We start from the raw sequence: 15,548 nt of genomic DNA, 5'->3' as shown, positions 1-15,548 counted from the left end.
GTAATGTGATTAAAACGTTCAGCTCAAATTATTTAATGGTAGCAATGAAACTACTTAGATTTCATTAAGTAAAAATGAAGTCCTGTATTATGACTAATGTGTTATAGAAATAGAATAGAATAGAATAGAAAGTACTTTATTGATCCCTGGGGGAAATTCAGCACCACAGTTCACTCACAATAGACAATAATAATGTCTATTATTATTTGATATTAATAAGTTATCATTAAATGATAAGAAAACTAAATTTATGGTGTTTAGTGGTGCAAGGACAAATTGTGAAGCAAAATTAAAATTAAATCAAGAGGAAATTGATAGAGTACATGAAACTAAATTCTTGGGAATAATAATTGATCATAAACTGTGTTGGAAACCGCATATTGAATATATAAAGGGAAAAATATCCAAATCTATTGTTATTCTTTATAAAGTAAGACTCATGCTGAATAAGACATGCCTGCATATGTTGTATTATTCTTTTATTTTTCCATATTTAACGTATTGTGTTGAAATTTGGGGAAATGTGTATAAAACAAACATAGACCCAATAATAAAACTTCAAAAAAGGATCATTAGAATAATACACAAAGCCTGCTACTATGAACATACCAATCCATTATTTATGAGTTCAAATGTATTAAAGTTTTCAGACATTGTGTTTTTAAAAACAGTGGAAATTATGTTTCGAGTAAAGAACAACAGCCTTCCAGGTTGTATTCTCAGGCTATTTCATTTAAGAGGAGAAAACTATAATTTACGGGGGATATCGATTTTTGAAATAAGTAAAGCGAGAACAAATATACAATACAAATGTATTACAGTTTTAGGAGTTAAATGGTGGAACAAACTTAGTGATGAGCTGAAGACATGCACTTCTTTGGTAAGGTTTAAGAAAACATTGAAAGTTGAAATAACTGAAGATTATAAAATATAGTAACAATTACTTTCATCCCATTGATTTTTGATTTTTTCTTTTTAACGTTGATGTTCCAGGCAATCTAATCTTCTGTGAAGGTATAGGATAGGCAAATATGAGCTTTGGCTTCAGCCTATTCCTTTTTTGGTCACTCTTTTTCTTTTCTTTCGTGTGTAAATGTGAATTATTGTATACATACAACATGTACTGTAAAACTGATCACACAAAATGGTTGATTGATTTGATTGAAATAAATAAACTTATTTCATTCGTTCATAATAATAAATAATATATAACATATATTATATGTCTTGATTGGATTATCCAGAGAATAGTGCTCGATACCGTGGTAGAGCGCAATATGTATGTGTGGGGAAAAATCAGAAGAACACTTCATCTCTACAGATGAAGTAGTCAATCGTCGGGAGTTGACTCCTGACGATTGACGGAACCCCTCATGAAACAGTTTTGTAGAGATGAAGTAGTCATTTGATTTTTCCCCACACATACATAACAAATAATTAAGGTAACGTGTGGAGTTCCCCAGGGTTCGGTCCTTGGCCCTGCACTCTTCAGCATCTACATGCTGCCACTAGGTGACATCATACGCAAATACGGTGTTAGCTTTCACTGTTATGCTGATGACACCCAACTCTACATGCCCCTAAAGCTGACCAACACGCCGGATTGTAGTCAGCTGGAGGCGTGTCTTAATGAAATTAAACAATGGATGTCCGCTAACTTTTTGCAACTCAACGCCAAAAAAACGGAAATGCTGATTATCGGCCCTGCTAGACACCGACCTCTATTTAATAATACAACTCTAACATTTGACAACCAAACAATTAAACAAGGTGACTCGGTAAAGAATCTGGGTATTATCTTCGACCCAACTCTCTCCTTTGAGTCACACATTAAAAGCGTTACTAAAACGGCCTTCTTTCATCTCCGTAATATCGCTAAAATTCGCTCCATTCTGTCCACTAAAGACGCTGAGATCATTATCCATGCGTTTGTTACGTCTCGTCTCGACTACTGTAACGTATTATTTTCGGGTCTCCCCATGTCTAGCATTAAAATATTACAGTTGGTACAAAATGCGGCTGCTAGACTTTTGACAAGAACAAGAAAGTTTGATCACATTACGCCTGTACTGGCTCACCTGCACTGGCTTCCTGTGCACTTAAGATGTGACTTTAAGGTTTTACTACTTACGTATAAAATACTACACGGTCTAGCTCCAGCCTATCTTGCCGATTGTATTGTACCATATGTCCCGGCAAGAAATCTGCGTTCAAAGGACTCCGGCTTATTAGTGATTCCCAAAGCCCAAAAAAAGTCTGCGGGCTATAGAGCGTTTTCATTTCGGGCTCCAGTACTCTGGAATGCCCTCCCGGTAACAGTTCGAGATGCCACCTCAATAGAAGCATTTAAGTCTCACCTTAAAACTCATTTGTATACTCTAGCCTTTAAATAGACACCCTTTTTAGACCAGTTGATCTGCCGTTTCTTTTCTTTTTCTCCTATGTCCCCCCCTCCCTTGTGGAGGGTGTCCGGTCCGATCCGGTGGCCATGTACTGCTTGCCTGTGTATCGGCTGGGGACATCTCTGCGCTGCTGATCCGCCTCCGCTTGGGATGGTTTCCTGCTGGCTCCGCTGTGAACGGGACTCTCGCTGCTGTGTTGGATCCGCTTTGGACTGGACTCTCGCGACTGTGTTGGATCCATTATGGATTTAATTTCACAGTATCATGTTAGACCCGCTTGACATCCATTGCTTTCGTCCTCTCCAAGGTTCTCATAGTCATCATTGTCACCGACGAGTTTTCCTTGCCCTTATGTGGGCCTACCGAGGATGTGGTAGTGGTTTGTGTTGTGGTTTGTGCAGCCCTTTGAGACACTAGTGATTTAGGGCTATATAAGTAAACATTGATTGATTGATTGAGATATATATATATATATATATATATATATATATATATATATATATATATATACTTTTTTACATGTGAATAATATACACAGTCTATTATACAGCATTATTCACATGTGAATAATATAAATATACTTTTGATTTTTATGGCATACACAAATCTGGCATTGGCTGTAACTGCATTGTTGGTTTTCTTTACTTTGGCTGTCATTTGGCCTTGTCATGACGGGGTTTTTGCAATTTTCTGCGGGGTTCGTTCTCCCAAAATGCAGACGGACCACTCCGGACAAGACGTGCAGGTAAAAACATGATTTAATTCTCCAAAAAATCAAAGGAGTACAAAAAAAACGTAAAACAAGCCAAGGCGCTATGCGCTGATTGCACTTGAAGCTATCGCTATCACTTAGCATGGACTCGAGACAAGTAATACTCACGAAGACAAGGCTACCACTTAGCATTGGCTAGGAGACAAGCACAACTTTTGTAGACAGGTAGCATGAAGCAAACAATGACGCCAGCCTGACTGACAGGCAAAGGCAGGCTTAAATAATGCCTCTGATTAGTGCTCGGGAAACAGGTGAGCGTCCCGAACACAATGAGCAACCATGGCAACCAAAACAAACTCAGAGGTGCACAAACAGGAACTAAAGGAGTCCAAAACTAACAGAAAAATTAAGTAATTAAAAAGTCAAAATTAAGTTTGCACATATTTCTTACCTTCTAAGCTGTCTATGTTTTGATGATGTTGAAGTTTCCAAACACATCTATGCCGATACTCACATCTGTGTGTCCCTGACGGCATTTTAGATCGGGGGCCACATGGAGAAAAATTACTCTTAAGTGGGCCGAACTAGAAAAATCCCTGCAAGATTACTTAAAAATAAAAACAACTTCAGATTTATTTCAGTTTTCTTTGATGTGATAATGTTCATCAGTCAACTTATTGGTTAATATTCAATCTATCAAGATCAAAAAATTATATCAAAAAGTTATTTATGTAGTTTGATCCTGTTTCTCGACTGATGTACTGACATCATGTGGTTTATTTTGTACATATGTAGCATCATCCACAAAGAATTGCTATTGCGACATCCAGTGGACACATTTGGAACAGCTGTTTCTTTCATTCAAAAATTTCAGGTTCATTTTTATACTGGGCTGGCTGGGTAAAACCTGTTCGCGGGCATGGTCCGACCCGCGGACCGCACGTTTGACACCCCTGAGCTAAACAAAGACAAAACTGAAAATTATTCTCAGTGGCCCACAGAAGCAACAAGTCTCGAGTCACTTTAAGACCCTCTAATAATCAGGTTAGAATTTTAAAGGTAATAATGGACTCAAGACTTGAACTTTATGTCATGACTGGGACTTTGGTGCGGTTTGTTTTTCTGTGGTGCAAATCGACTGGACCGGACACGATGTGAAGGTAATGACATCTCTTAATCCTAACTCAAAAAAAGGTACAAACAAAAGGCGCTCACAGAGGAGGTACAAAAACTTGGCTCTGAAAACAAAATCTCGCACAATGGCAGAACGATGAACAACCAAAACGAAAACACCTACTGTGACGTGAAAAGCATGAATCTATGGCAAGACGTGAGCAATTCTGGTATCAAGGGTGTGTAGAGGGTGATGTCCCCAGGCTGACTGCCTGGCAACTACAGGCTTAAATAGTGCTGTGATTATTGACAGGTGTGTGAGTCCAAACAAATGAGCCAGGTGAAACTAATGGTTGTCATGGGAACTAAAACAAACCAGGTTGCGCAAAAACAGGAACTAATGGAGTCAAAAACAAAACAGAACATAACTAAACAGAACATGATCACAAAGACATGACACTTTAACAGTCACTTACAAGCAATAACATCTTTACCATTGCCAAAAAATCAGGACTAGTGTCCAAACCAGACTTAGGGAGACTAATCTATGCCTTTTTTTTCCCCGGCAGGCTAGATATTTAACGGCCTTCTCACTGGCTTCTCAAAATGAACAGTAAGGCAACTGCCATACATACATAACGCTGCTGGTAGAGTCATGACTAGAAGCAGTAAAATATGATCATATTCCAGTACTCAAGTCACTGCACTGGCTTACCTTTTGATTAGAAAATAGTCTTTAAAAAAAACTTTGCCTGTGTGCATAGTCTTCTCATGGTGTCGGTACAGTACATCCAGACCTGGACAATATTCGATAAGTCAATTAACCGAATGATAAATGAAATAGAACTCGATAAGTTTGCCGACTTTGATAAATCACCGTGTGCATGGGTTGTTACAGGCCGCAAGTGTCAGAGTGGTCACTCTTTGCAGCAGCTGTGGACATTTGAATTAGATGCACATAAGATAACCGCTGTAAAACTCACAGTTTAGTATTACTGTATTGAATTAAAAAGATCGTTAGGCTGAAGCCTATCCTAGTTGCACTCAGGCGGAAGGCAGGGTATTTAGTTGTAGCTTCTCTTAATGACTTGGGCGTCACTGGTTCTCATTAACATTGTTGCATTGTTGCACGGTCTATCAAGTAAGATTCCTTGTGTGTTAATCATACTTGGCCAATACATCTGATTCTGGTTGAGGAGAACTGTCACTGCATCAGAGAATCGACTTGTGCACAGCTCTGCTTGTGTCTAAGTTATTTCATGACGTAGCTCCAACAAACATCTTTGACATTTTCGAGCCGTATGAACCATTTTAGGCTCCTAAAAACCTGCTGATGTCCACTTTCAAGACTACACATGGCGAGGCTGTGTTTCAGTTTCATGCTGCTAAAATTTGGAATAGACTCAGATGAAATGATTATGACCTGTGGGATTCCTCAGGGGTCAATACCAGCTAATACACAACAACCATGTTTCCGTGAATTGATTAACGTGGAGCCCGACTTAAACAAGTTAAAAAACTTATTTGGGTGTTACCATTTAGTGGTCAATTGTACGGAATATGTACTGTACTGTGCAATCTAATAATAAAAGTTTCAATCAAAAACAATCAATCCAAACACATCCATGCTGATACTCAAATCTACGCGTAACTACGTTGGCTTGTAGAGTTGCTTTGTCACTGCATCAAACAGATAAGTGTGTGACGACAAAACATGTTTGTTCAGCAAAAAACACGCAAATTTGAATAATTTATGGTGGGATTACTTTCCCATGTTGTTTTGTTGAATCTTGCACTGATTACAGATTTAATTTGTATATATTCTATGAATTTGTTGAGATGTTATTAGAGCAGCACGGTGTTAGAGGGGTTTGTGCGTCTGCCTCACAATACGAAGGTCCTGAGTAGTCCTGGGTTCAATCCCGGGCTTGGGATCTTTCTATGTGGAGTTTGCATGTCCTCCCCGTGAATGCGTGGGTTCCCTCCGGGTAGTCCGGCTTCCTCCCACTTCCAAAGACATGCACCTGGGGATAGGTTGATTGGCAACACTAAATTGGCCCTAGTGTGTGAATGTGAGTGTGAATGTTGTCTGTCAATCTGTGTTGGCCCTGCGATGAGGTGGCGACTTGTCCAGGGTGTACACCGCCATCTGCCCGATTGTAGCTGAGATAGGCACCAGCGCACCCCCGCAACCCCAAAGGGAATAAGCGGTAGAAAATGGATAGATAGAAGGATGTTATTAGAGCTTTAAAATAAATACAAGTGTTTCCATTAATGATAACACTATTAACGGCTTATTAGTGATTCCTAGAGCCCAAAAAAAGTCTGCGGGCTATAAAGCGTTTTCCGTTCGGGCTCCAGTACTCTGGAATGCCCTCCCGGTAACAGTTCGAGATGCTACCTCAGTAGAAGCATTTAAGTCTCACCTTAAGACTCATCTGTATACTCTAGCCTTTAAATAGACCTCCTTTTTAGACCAGTTGATCTGCCGCTTCTTTTCTTTCTCCTACGTCCCCCCCTCCCTTGTGGAGGGGGTCCGGTCCGATGACCATGGATGAAGTACTGGCTGTCCAGAGTCGAGACCCAGGATGGACCGCTCGTCGGGACTCAGGATGGACCGCTCGCCTGTGTATCGGTTGGGGACATCTCTACGCTGCTGATCTGCCTCCGCTTGAGATGGTTTCCTGTGGACGGGACTCTCGCTGCTGTCTTAGATCCGCTTGAACTGAACTCTCGCGGCTGTGTTGGAGCCACTATGGATTGAACTTTCACAGTATCATGTTAGACCCGCTCGACATCCATTGCTTTCGGTCCCCTAGAGGGGGGGGGTTGCCCTCATCTGAGGTCCTCTCCAAGGTTCCTCATAGTCAGCATTGTCACTGGCGTCCCACTGGATGTGAATTCTCCCTGCCCACTGGGTGTGAGTTTTCCTTGCCCTTTTGTGGGTTCTTCCGAGGATGTTGTAGTCGTAATGATTTGTGCAGTCCTTTGAGACATTTGTGATTTGGGGCTATATAAATAAACATTGATTGATTGATTGATAAAGCTGTTGTGTTTAAAAAAAAGGGCAAGTTAGAAATCGGGATCTCTTGGCTGAGTGATTGTTCAATATCTAACCAGAAATGATCTAATAAGTTGGGACCAATTTTTCATATGTGTGAGCAAACACTAAAACTTATGCGTTTAGCTTTTTATTCGATTTTGTGCGCGGCCTAAATTTGCCGTGCGCAGAGGACGCGTGAGCAGTGTGCAATTGCACAGGCGCGTACCTTAGAGCAGTGGTTCTCAACCTTTTTTCAGTGAAGTACCCCCTGTGAACATTGTTTTAATTCAAGTACCCCCTAATCAGAGCAGAGCATTTTTGGTTGAAAAAATAGATAAAAAGTAAAATACAGCACTATGTCATCAGTTTCTTATTTATTAAATTGTGTAACAGTGCAACATATTGCTCATTCGTAGTGGTCTTTTTTGAACTATTTGGGAAAAAAAAGATAGAAAAATAACTAAAAACTTGTTGAAAAATAAACAAGTATTTCAATTATGAATAAAGATTTCTACACACAGAAGTAATCAACTTAAAGTGCCCTCTTTGGGGATTGTAATAAATGGGTTGTACTTGCATAGCGCTTTTCTACCTTCAAGGTACTCAAAGCACTTTGACATTACTTCCCAATTTACCCATTCACACACACATTCACACACTGATGGAGGGAGCTGCCATGCAAGGCGCCCACCAGTACCCATCAGGAGCAAGGGTGAAGTGTCTTGATCAGGACACAATGGACAACGGACGTGACGAGGTAGGTTCTAGGTGGGATTTGAACCTAGGACCCTCGGGTTGCGCACGGCCACTCTTCCACTGCGCCACGCTGCCCCTAATAGAGATCCATCTGGATTCATGAACTTCATTCTAAACATCCATCCATCCATTTTCTACCGCTTATTCCCTATGGGGTTGCAGGAGGTGCTGGTGCCTAACTCAGCTACAATCGGGCGGAAGGTGAGATACACCCTGGAGAAGTCGCTACCTCATTGCTTCACAAAAAAAAAAAATCTTTAACATCAATATTTTTGGAACATGTTGACAAAAAAATCCAGCTGTCAACACTGAATATTGCATTGTGGGGCGGTTTAGCTCGGTTGGTAGAGCAGCCGAGCCAGCAACTAGAGGGTTCCAGGTTCGATCCCCGCTTCCGCCATCCTAGTCACTGCCGTTGTGTCCTTGGGCAAGACACTTTACCCACCTGCTCCCAGTGCCACCCACACTGGTTTAAATGGAACTTAGATATTGGGTTTCACTATGTAAAGCGCTTTGAGTCACTAGAGAAAAAGCGCTATATAAATATAATTCACTTCACACTTCACATTGTTGGAATAAGCGGTAGGAAATGGATGGATGGATGGATGCATTTCTTTTCACAGTTTATGAACTTACATTCATATTTTGTTGAAGTATTATTCAATGAATATAATTATAAAGGATTTTTGAATTGTTGCTATTTTTAGAATATTTTTTTAAAAATCTCACATACCCCTTGACATACCTTCAAGTACCCCCAGGGGTATGCGTACCCCCTTTTGAGAACTACTGCCTTAGAGGGAACGTTGGTTGGGACTGATCCACTTTAATGTATTTTAGTGTATTTACAAGGAAATAACGAGAACAAATTGTGAGTTTTAGACCCCCGTGTTCCTTTGTTTTTTGTAAAGTTTTAAGGCGCATTCGCGATAGTATACTTTTCCAAATAAACTGATTGATGCGTGAATCTATTAATTGAAACCAAATTTAAGGTTTGGTGGGAATCTTTAAAAAAAGATAACCAACCCAAGGCAAAACCATCATCTTCACGGTGGATACCTTTCAAAGAGGTCTTCCAATGTTTCTTATCATCCTCAATTGATTTTATAATTAGGGAGTAATTCAAGCAATTCAGGTCTGACAAGGTGAGGAAATTTTTATACACCGGTATTTAATGTTCCCCTTTAAGCAGTGGAATCGATGAGGTGCTTTAAAAGTCAAAATGAATAGGTGATGCAGTAGATTTTGACCAGTTGATGGAGTAGTCTGAAATATAACTACATTTATCAATGAGTGGGATTGAGTCTTGATGAAAAGAATGTGGATTCTGTAGGACCAGTAATACATCATCAGCATAAAGGCTTATTGTCCTCCTATTCTCCAGCTTTTTGGCTTCAAGCCGGTGATGCAGTGAAAGGTGATCTTTCTGACGGTGTCCACTGAAAGCTGGAGCTGGGGTTCCATGAACGCCTTCACGTTTTCCTTCGAATCGTCCTTTGCCTTTTCCGGGATCCTTCTGATGGTGTCCGCTGAAAGCTCGAGCTGGGGTTCCATGAAGGCCTTCACGTTTTCCTTCGAATCGTCCTTTGCCTTTTCCGGGATCCTTCTGATGGTGTCCGCTGAAAGCTCGAGCTGGGGTTCCATGAAGGCCTTCACGTTTTCCTTCGAATCGTCCTTTGCCTTTTCCGGGATCCTTCTGATGGTGTCCGCTGAAAGCTCGAGCTGGGGTTCCATGAAGGCCTTCACGTTTTCCTTCGAATCGTCCTTTGCCTTTTCCGGGATCATTCTGATGGTGTCCGCTGAAAGCTCGAGCTGGGGTTCCATGAAGGCCTTCACGTTTTCCTTCGAATCGTCCTTTGCCTTTTCCGGGATCCTTCTGATGGTGTCCGCTGAAAGCTCGAGCTGGGGTTCCATGAAGGCCTTCACGTTTTCCTTCGAATCGTCCTTTGCCTTTTCCGGGATCCTTCTGATGGTGTCCGCTGAAAGCTCGAGCTGGGGTTCCATGAAGGCCTTCACGTTTTCCTTCGAATCGTCCTTTGCCTTTTCCGGGATCCTTCTGATGGTGTCCGCTGAAAGCTCGAGCTGGGGTTCCATGAAGGCCTTCACGTTTTCCTTCGAATCGTCCTTTGCCTTTTCCGGGATCCTTCTGATGGTGTCCGCTGAAAGCTCGAGCTGGGGTTCCATGAAGGCCTTCACGTTTTCCTTCGAATCGTCCTTTGCCTTTTCCGGGATCCTTCTGATGGTGTCCGCTGAAAGCTCGAGCTGGGGTTCCATGAAGGCCTTCACGTTTTCCTTCGAATCGTCCTTTGCCTTTTCCGGGATCCTTCTGATGGTGTCCGCTGAAAACTCGAGCTGGGGTTCCATGAAGGCCTTCACGTTTTCCTTCGAATCGTCCTTTGCCTTTTCCGGGATCCTTCTGATGGTGTCCGCTGAAAGCTCGAGTTGGGGTTCCATGAAGGCCTTCACGTTTTCCTTCGAATCGTCCTTTGCCTTTTCCGGGATCCTTCTGACGGTGTCCGCTGAAAGCTCGAGCTGGGGTTCCATGAAGGCCGTCACGTTTTCCTCTGAATCGTCCTTTGCCTTTTCCGGGATCCTTCTGACGGTGTCCGCTGAAAGCTCGAGCTGGTGTTCCATGAAGGCCGTCACGTTTTCCTCTGAATCGTCCTTTGCCTTTTCCGGGATCCCTGTGAAGACCAGATAATCCCTCATTCTAATCGCCTGAAGGACCAGCATCGTCTCCTGGGTAAATTGTGCCGCTCCGTCTGTGAGCAATTTCACAGACTCGTGAAGAGCAGCATTCTCCCATGCAAGGGAGATGACCTGTTGCTGTCCGAAGTCCAGACTCTTACCGGATGGTTTGGAACTCTTTGTTGAGCAACTCGACGAGTGTGAGGAGTCCATCCAAACAAATCAGCCTTTCGTTGACGGGATCCAAGATAGAAGAAAATTCAGTACCTCGGTGGTGACACACAGCCAGTGGCTCTGTTTGGTAGTTGGCATCGTTGAGGGCTTTCCCATGACGAGACAATTGAAGCACTCCTCAGTATAGTCTTCGAGTGCCTCCAGATTTTCCATCCATTTCCTACCGCTTGTCCTTTTTGGGGTTGCGGGCGGAAGGCTGGGTATACACCCTGGACTAGTCGCCACCTCATCACAGGTCCCTCCAGATTTTGATATCTTAATTTGTTGTTTGCTCGCCCTTGCCTTGGTTTATTTTGGGGAATGTTTGAATATATTGAAATTGTTTAATAACCTTGTAATCTGGGTTGGGGAAGAGACCCTGCCCCAAGTGGAGGAGTTCAAGAACCTAGGAGTATTGTTCATGACTGGGGGAAAAGTGGATCGTGAGATCGACAGGCGGATCGGTGCGGCGTCTTCAGTAATGCGGACGCTGTATCGATCCGTTGTGGTGAAGAAGGAGCTGAGCCGGAAGGCAAAGCTCTCACTTTAACGGTCGATCTACGTTCCCATCCTCACCTATGGTCATGAGCTTTGGGTCATGACCGAAAGGATAAGATCACGGGTACAAGCGGCCGAAATGAGTTTCCTCCGCCGGGTGGCGGGGCTCTCCCTTAGAGATAGGGTGAGAAGCTCTGCCATCCGGGAGGAACTCAAAGTAAAGCCGCTGCTCCTTCACATCGAGAGGAGCCAGATGAGGTGGCTCGGGCATCTGGTCAGGATGCCACCCGAACGCCGCCCTGGGGAGGTGTTTAGGGCACGTCCAACCGGTAGGAGGCCACGAGGAAGACCCAGGACACGTTGGGAAGACTGGCCTGGGAACGCCTCGAGATCCCCCGGGAAGAGCTAGACGAAGTGGCTGGGGAGAGGGAAGTCTGGGATTCCCTACTTAGGCTGCTGCCCCCGCGACCCGACCTCTGATAAGCTGAAGAAGATGGATGGATGGATGGAACCTTGTTATTTGTTTGACTGTCTTTTCCACGTCACATACGTTCTCGCATGACTACAGCCAGGGCCTCCTTCCTACCCGCATTCTGAGAAAAGACTTGCCTTGGTTTCTTGTAGGCAATGAGGAAGTATTTAAAAGTAAAATGTAAAGAATGAGACCAAGCCCGTTTAATTGTGTTAAAGATCATAATTGATGGTAGACAGATACCGGTACTTTTAGCTTTTGTTACTGAATTGGGTGTCCAGGGTTCTCATTAGTGTTGTTGCGTTAGTCTTTGTTTTCTTTCTAGCACAGCCTAATAGCTAGAACTCGTATGCATGTATCTATAAAAAGGCTTTTTGTAAAAGAAGGGTTTTTAAGCCTTTTTTTAAAGCATCCACAGTCTGGGGTGCCCTTAGGTGGTCAGGGAGAGCATTCCACAGACTGGGAGCAGCGGAGCAGAAAGACCGGTCTCCCATAGTTTGTAGCTTTATCCTTGGAGGTTGGAGGAGGTTAGCCTGTTTTGAGCGGAGGTGTCGTACCTGTGTTTTTTTCATGTTACAAAGTTATTACTTTAATAAGCATTCACCTGACATAGCATTTTTTTTAATACGTTTTTTCATGTAGTTAATTCCTACACAACATATTTCTGCTCAAACTCTTAATGGATCTGTCCCGATACAGTATCTAAATCAGGGGTGTCAAACTCAAATACAGAATGGGCCAAAATTTAAAACGGAACAAAGCCGCGGACCAAAGTTGAACAAATGAACCTTTTAAGAGGTATCCAAAATTTTTTTGCATTGAATATTGAACAAGCAAGGCTTATATAACTTTATAATGACATGCAAAGTCGAGTTTCAAATTATTTTTCCAGCCATCCATTTTGTACCGCTTGTCCCTTCTGAGGTCGCTGCAGCCTATCTCAGCTGCATTCGGGCGGAAGGCAGCGTACACCCTGGACAAGTTGCCCTCTCATCACATGGCCAACACAGATGGAGAGGCAACATGTGCATCCAATCAACCTATCAATAATGATTTAAAAATATCAATGGCATATCAAATAAAATTTAAATACAAATTGGAGGGGGGTGGCAAGTTTGGTGGTAGCGGGGGTGTATATTACAGCATCCCGGAAGAGTTAGTGCTGCAAGAGGTTCTGGGTATTACGTGTGTTACGGTGCAGATGTTCTCCCGAAATGTGTCTGTCATTCTTATTTGGTGTGGCTTCACAGTGTGGCGCATATTTGTAACAGTGTTAAAGTCGTTTATACGGCCACCCCCAGTGTGACTTGTACGGCTGTTGACCAAGTATGCCTTGCATTCATTCGTGTGTGTTAAAGCCGCAGACATTATGTGACTGGGCCGGCACATTGTTTCTATGGCGGAAAAAAGGACATGACAACAGGTTGTAGAGGACGCTAAAGGCAGTGTCTTCGAGGCACGCCCCCAATATTGTTGTACGAGTGGAAATCGGGAAATTCGGAAGAATTGTTGCCCTGGGAGATTTACGGGAGGGGCAGTGAAATTTGGGAGGGTTGGCAAATGCGTTGTTACAGCGGCACCGCCCCTGTATAATACCGGCGGGCCAGCTCTAATCTTAATTTGATATTACCTCAAGGGCCAAATGAAATCACACGGCGGGCCAAATTTGGCCCACGGACCAGTGTTTGACACCCATGATCTACATGTACATGCATTTAGTACTAGTCAATGTACATAGCTTAAAAATACCTCTCTTTATCACAATGTAAAAAATGAGATAAAGGCATTATGTAATGTGAAAAAAAACGACACGTTGATACTAATAATTAACAAAAACACAAATATTTGTCTAAAACGTTATCTAGCTTTTTTATTAAAAATTACAAATTAGATGATTGCTTTGCCTTTGCACCCCACCCGACTTTTTTTTTACCGAACATAACCATAAATCGTGATTTCAATATTGCTATAAATAATCTCAGTTATTATTTTGGCCGTAATCATCCAACCCTATGTGTAAGACTAGATCTAAAAAAAATAACTCTATTTTTTATCTATATGGACAAAAAGTGGAGGAGTTCAAGTACCCAGAGTCTTGTTCACAAGTGAGGGAGAAGTGGATCGTGAGATCGACAGGCGGTGCGGCGTTTTCAGTAATGCGGACGCTGTATCGATCCGTTGTGGTGAAGAAGGAGCTGAGCCGGAAGGCAAAGCTCTCAATTTACCGGTCGATCTACGTTCCCATCCTCACCTATGGTCAGGAGTTTTGGGTTATGACCGAAAGGACAAGATCACGGGTATAAGCGGCCGAAATTAGTTTCCTCCGCCGGGAAACCCTATATCTCCCTTAGAGATAGGGTGAGAAGCTCTGTCATCCGTGAGGAGCTCAAAGTAAAGCCGCTGCTCCTCCACATCGAGAGGAGCCGGATGAAGTGTGTGGAGAGACGGATCAGACGGGCCGACAGCAGGGTAGGGCAAACCGTGGTCCTACTCAAGATGGCGGCCAGGAGGCGGAGTATGCAGCGGAACGGAGAGGAGGGGCGTGCCTGGAGCAATGCTGCAACAATTAGAACCAGGTGCATAACACACACACCGAATCGCAATCTGTGCATCTCCTCCTGCTGCATAAAAGGGGAGAAGGAGGAACAATTGGGGCAGAAGGAGTAGAAGAGAGTCAGAGCGAAGACAGCAGAACCACCGAGAGCCACGGAGTTACCAAGACCAGCAAAGGTGGAGCTGAAAGAGCGATCGACCGACACTGCGAGCGGCTTTATTGAAAAATAAAGATTCAAACCTGTGCGAAGCGATGTCCTCCCTCAATGGTGGGAAATGGATGGAAAATCTGGAGGCACTCGAAGACTGTACCGAAGAGTGCTTCAATTGTCTCGTCATGGGAAAGACCTCAAAGATGCCAACCTCCACCCTAACGCCTCCCGAGGGAGATGTTTCGGGCACGTCCGACCGGTAGGAGGCCACGGGGAAGACCCAGGACACGTTGGGAAGACAATGTCTCCCGGCTGGCCTGGGAACGCCTCGGGATCCCCCGGGAAGAGCTGGACGAAGTGGCTGGGGAGAGGGAAGTCTGGGCTTCCCTGCTTAGGCTGTTGCCCCCACGACACGACCTTGGATGAGCAGAAGAAGATAGATGGTTTTACAAAAAGTGCAGTTATGTTGTATGGCCATCAGGTGCCACCTTGCAAAATTCTTACATTTAATGTCCATAAAGTGCTATCTGGCACATTTTTCAAATTTGTTTATTTATGTTAAAAAAAAAAAAAAAATAAAAAAAAAAAAAATAAATAAAATAAATAAATAAACAAATTTGAATATATTATAATATGTTATTGTTTTTCTGCCGTATTACTTTGTTTATGATGTTTGTGTTGCGTTCATATGCACATTCAATTTCTACTTGTGGTCCATGAAACAGTGTGTTTATCTACAATAGAGTTTTTTCTATAAAGGAGATGTCATGACTTGGACTATGGTGCAGTTTGTTTTCCTGTGGTGCAAAGCGACTGGACCGGACGTAGCGTGAAGGTTAATGACATCGTTTATTATTAACTCGAAAATATTACAAAAACAAAGGGTATAAAGAAAAAGGCGCTCTCAGCGGAGGTACAAAACTGGGCTATGAAAACAAAACTATTA

The 15,548-nt window shown here is 43.0% G+C and overlaps 1 protein-coding gene across 1 annotated transcript in view; it reads right to left on the bottom strand.

Annotated features, from left to right (window-relative positions):
• The window catches only part of LOC133538688 (von Willebrand factor A domain-containing protein 7-like), a 56,441-nt gene extending 41,428 nt beyond the window's left edge, over positions 1-15,013 (bottom strand). The window contains exon 1 of the mRNA XM_061880390.1: positions 14,692-15,013. Within this exon, the coding sequence (XP_061736374.1) occupies positions 14,692-14,789 (98 nt within the window). The 5' untranslated portion in view covers positions 14,790-15,013. The remainder of the gene's footprint in view (positions 1-14,691) is intronic.
• Between the last annotated feature and the right edge of the window lie 535 nt (positions 15,014-15,548).

This window comes from Nerophis ophidion, linkage group LG20, assembly GCF_033978795.1.
Source record: "Nerophis ophidion isolate RoL-2023_Sa linkage group LG20, RoL_Noph_v1.0, whole genome shotgun sequence".
NCBI lineage: Eukaryota > Metazoa > Chordata > Actinopteri > Syngnathiformes > Syngnathidae > Nerophis > Nerophis ophidion.
The sequence above is the reverse complement of the archived record's forward strand: the minus strand, read 5'-3'. Positions and strand labels throughout refer to the sequence as shown.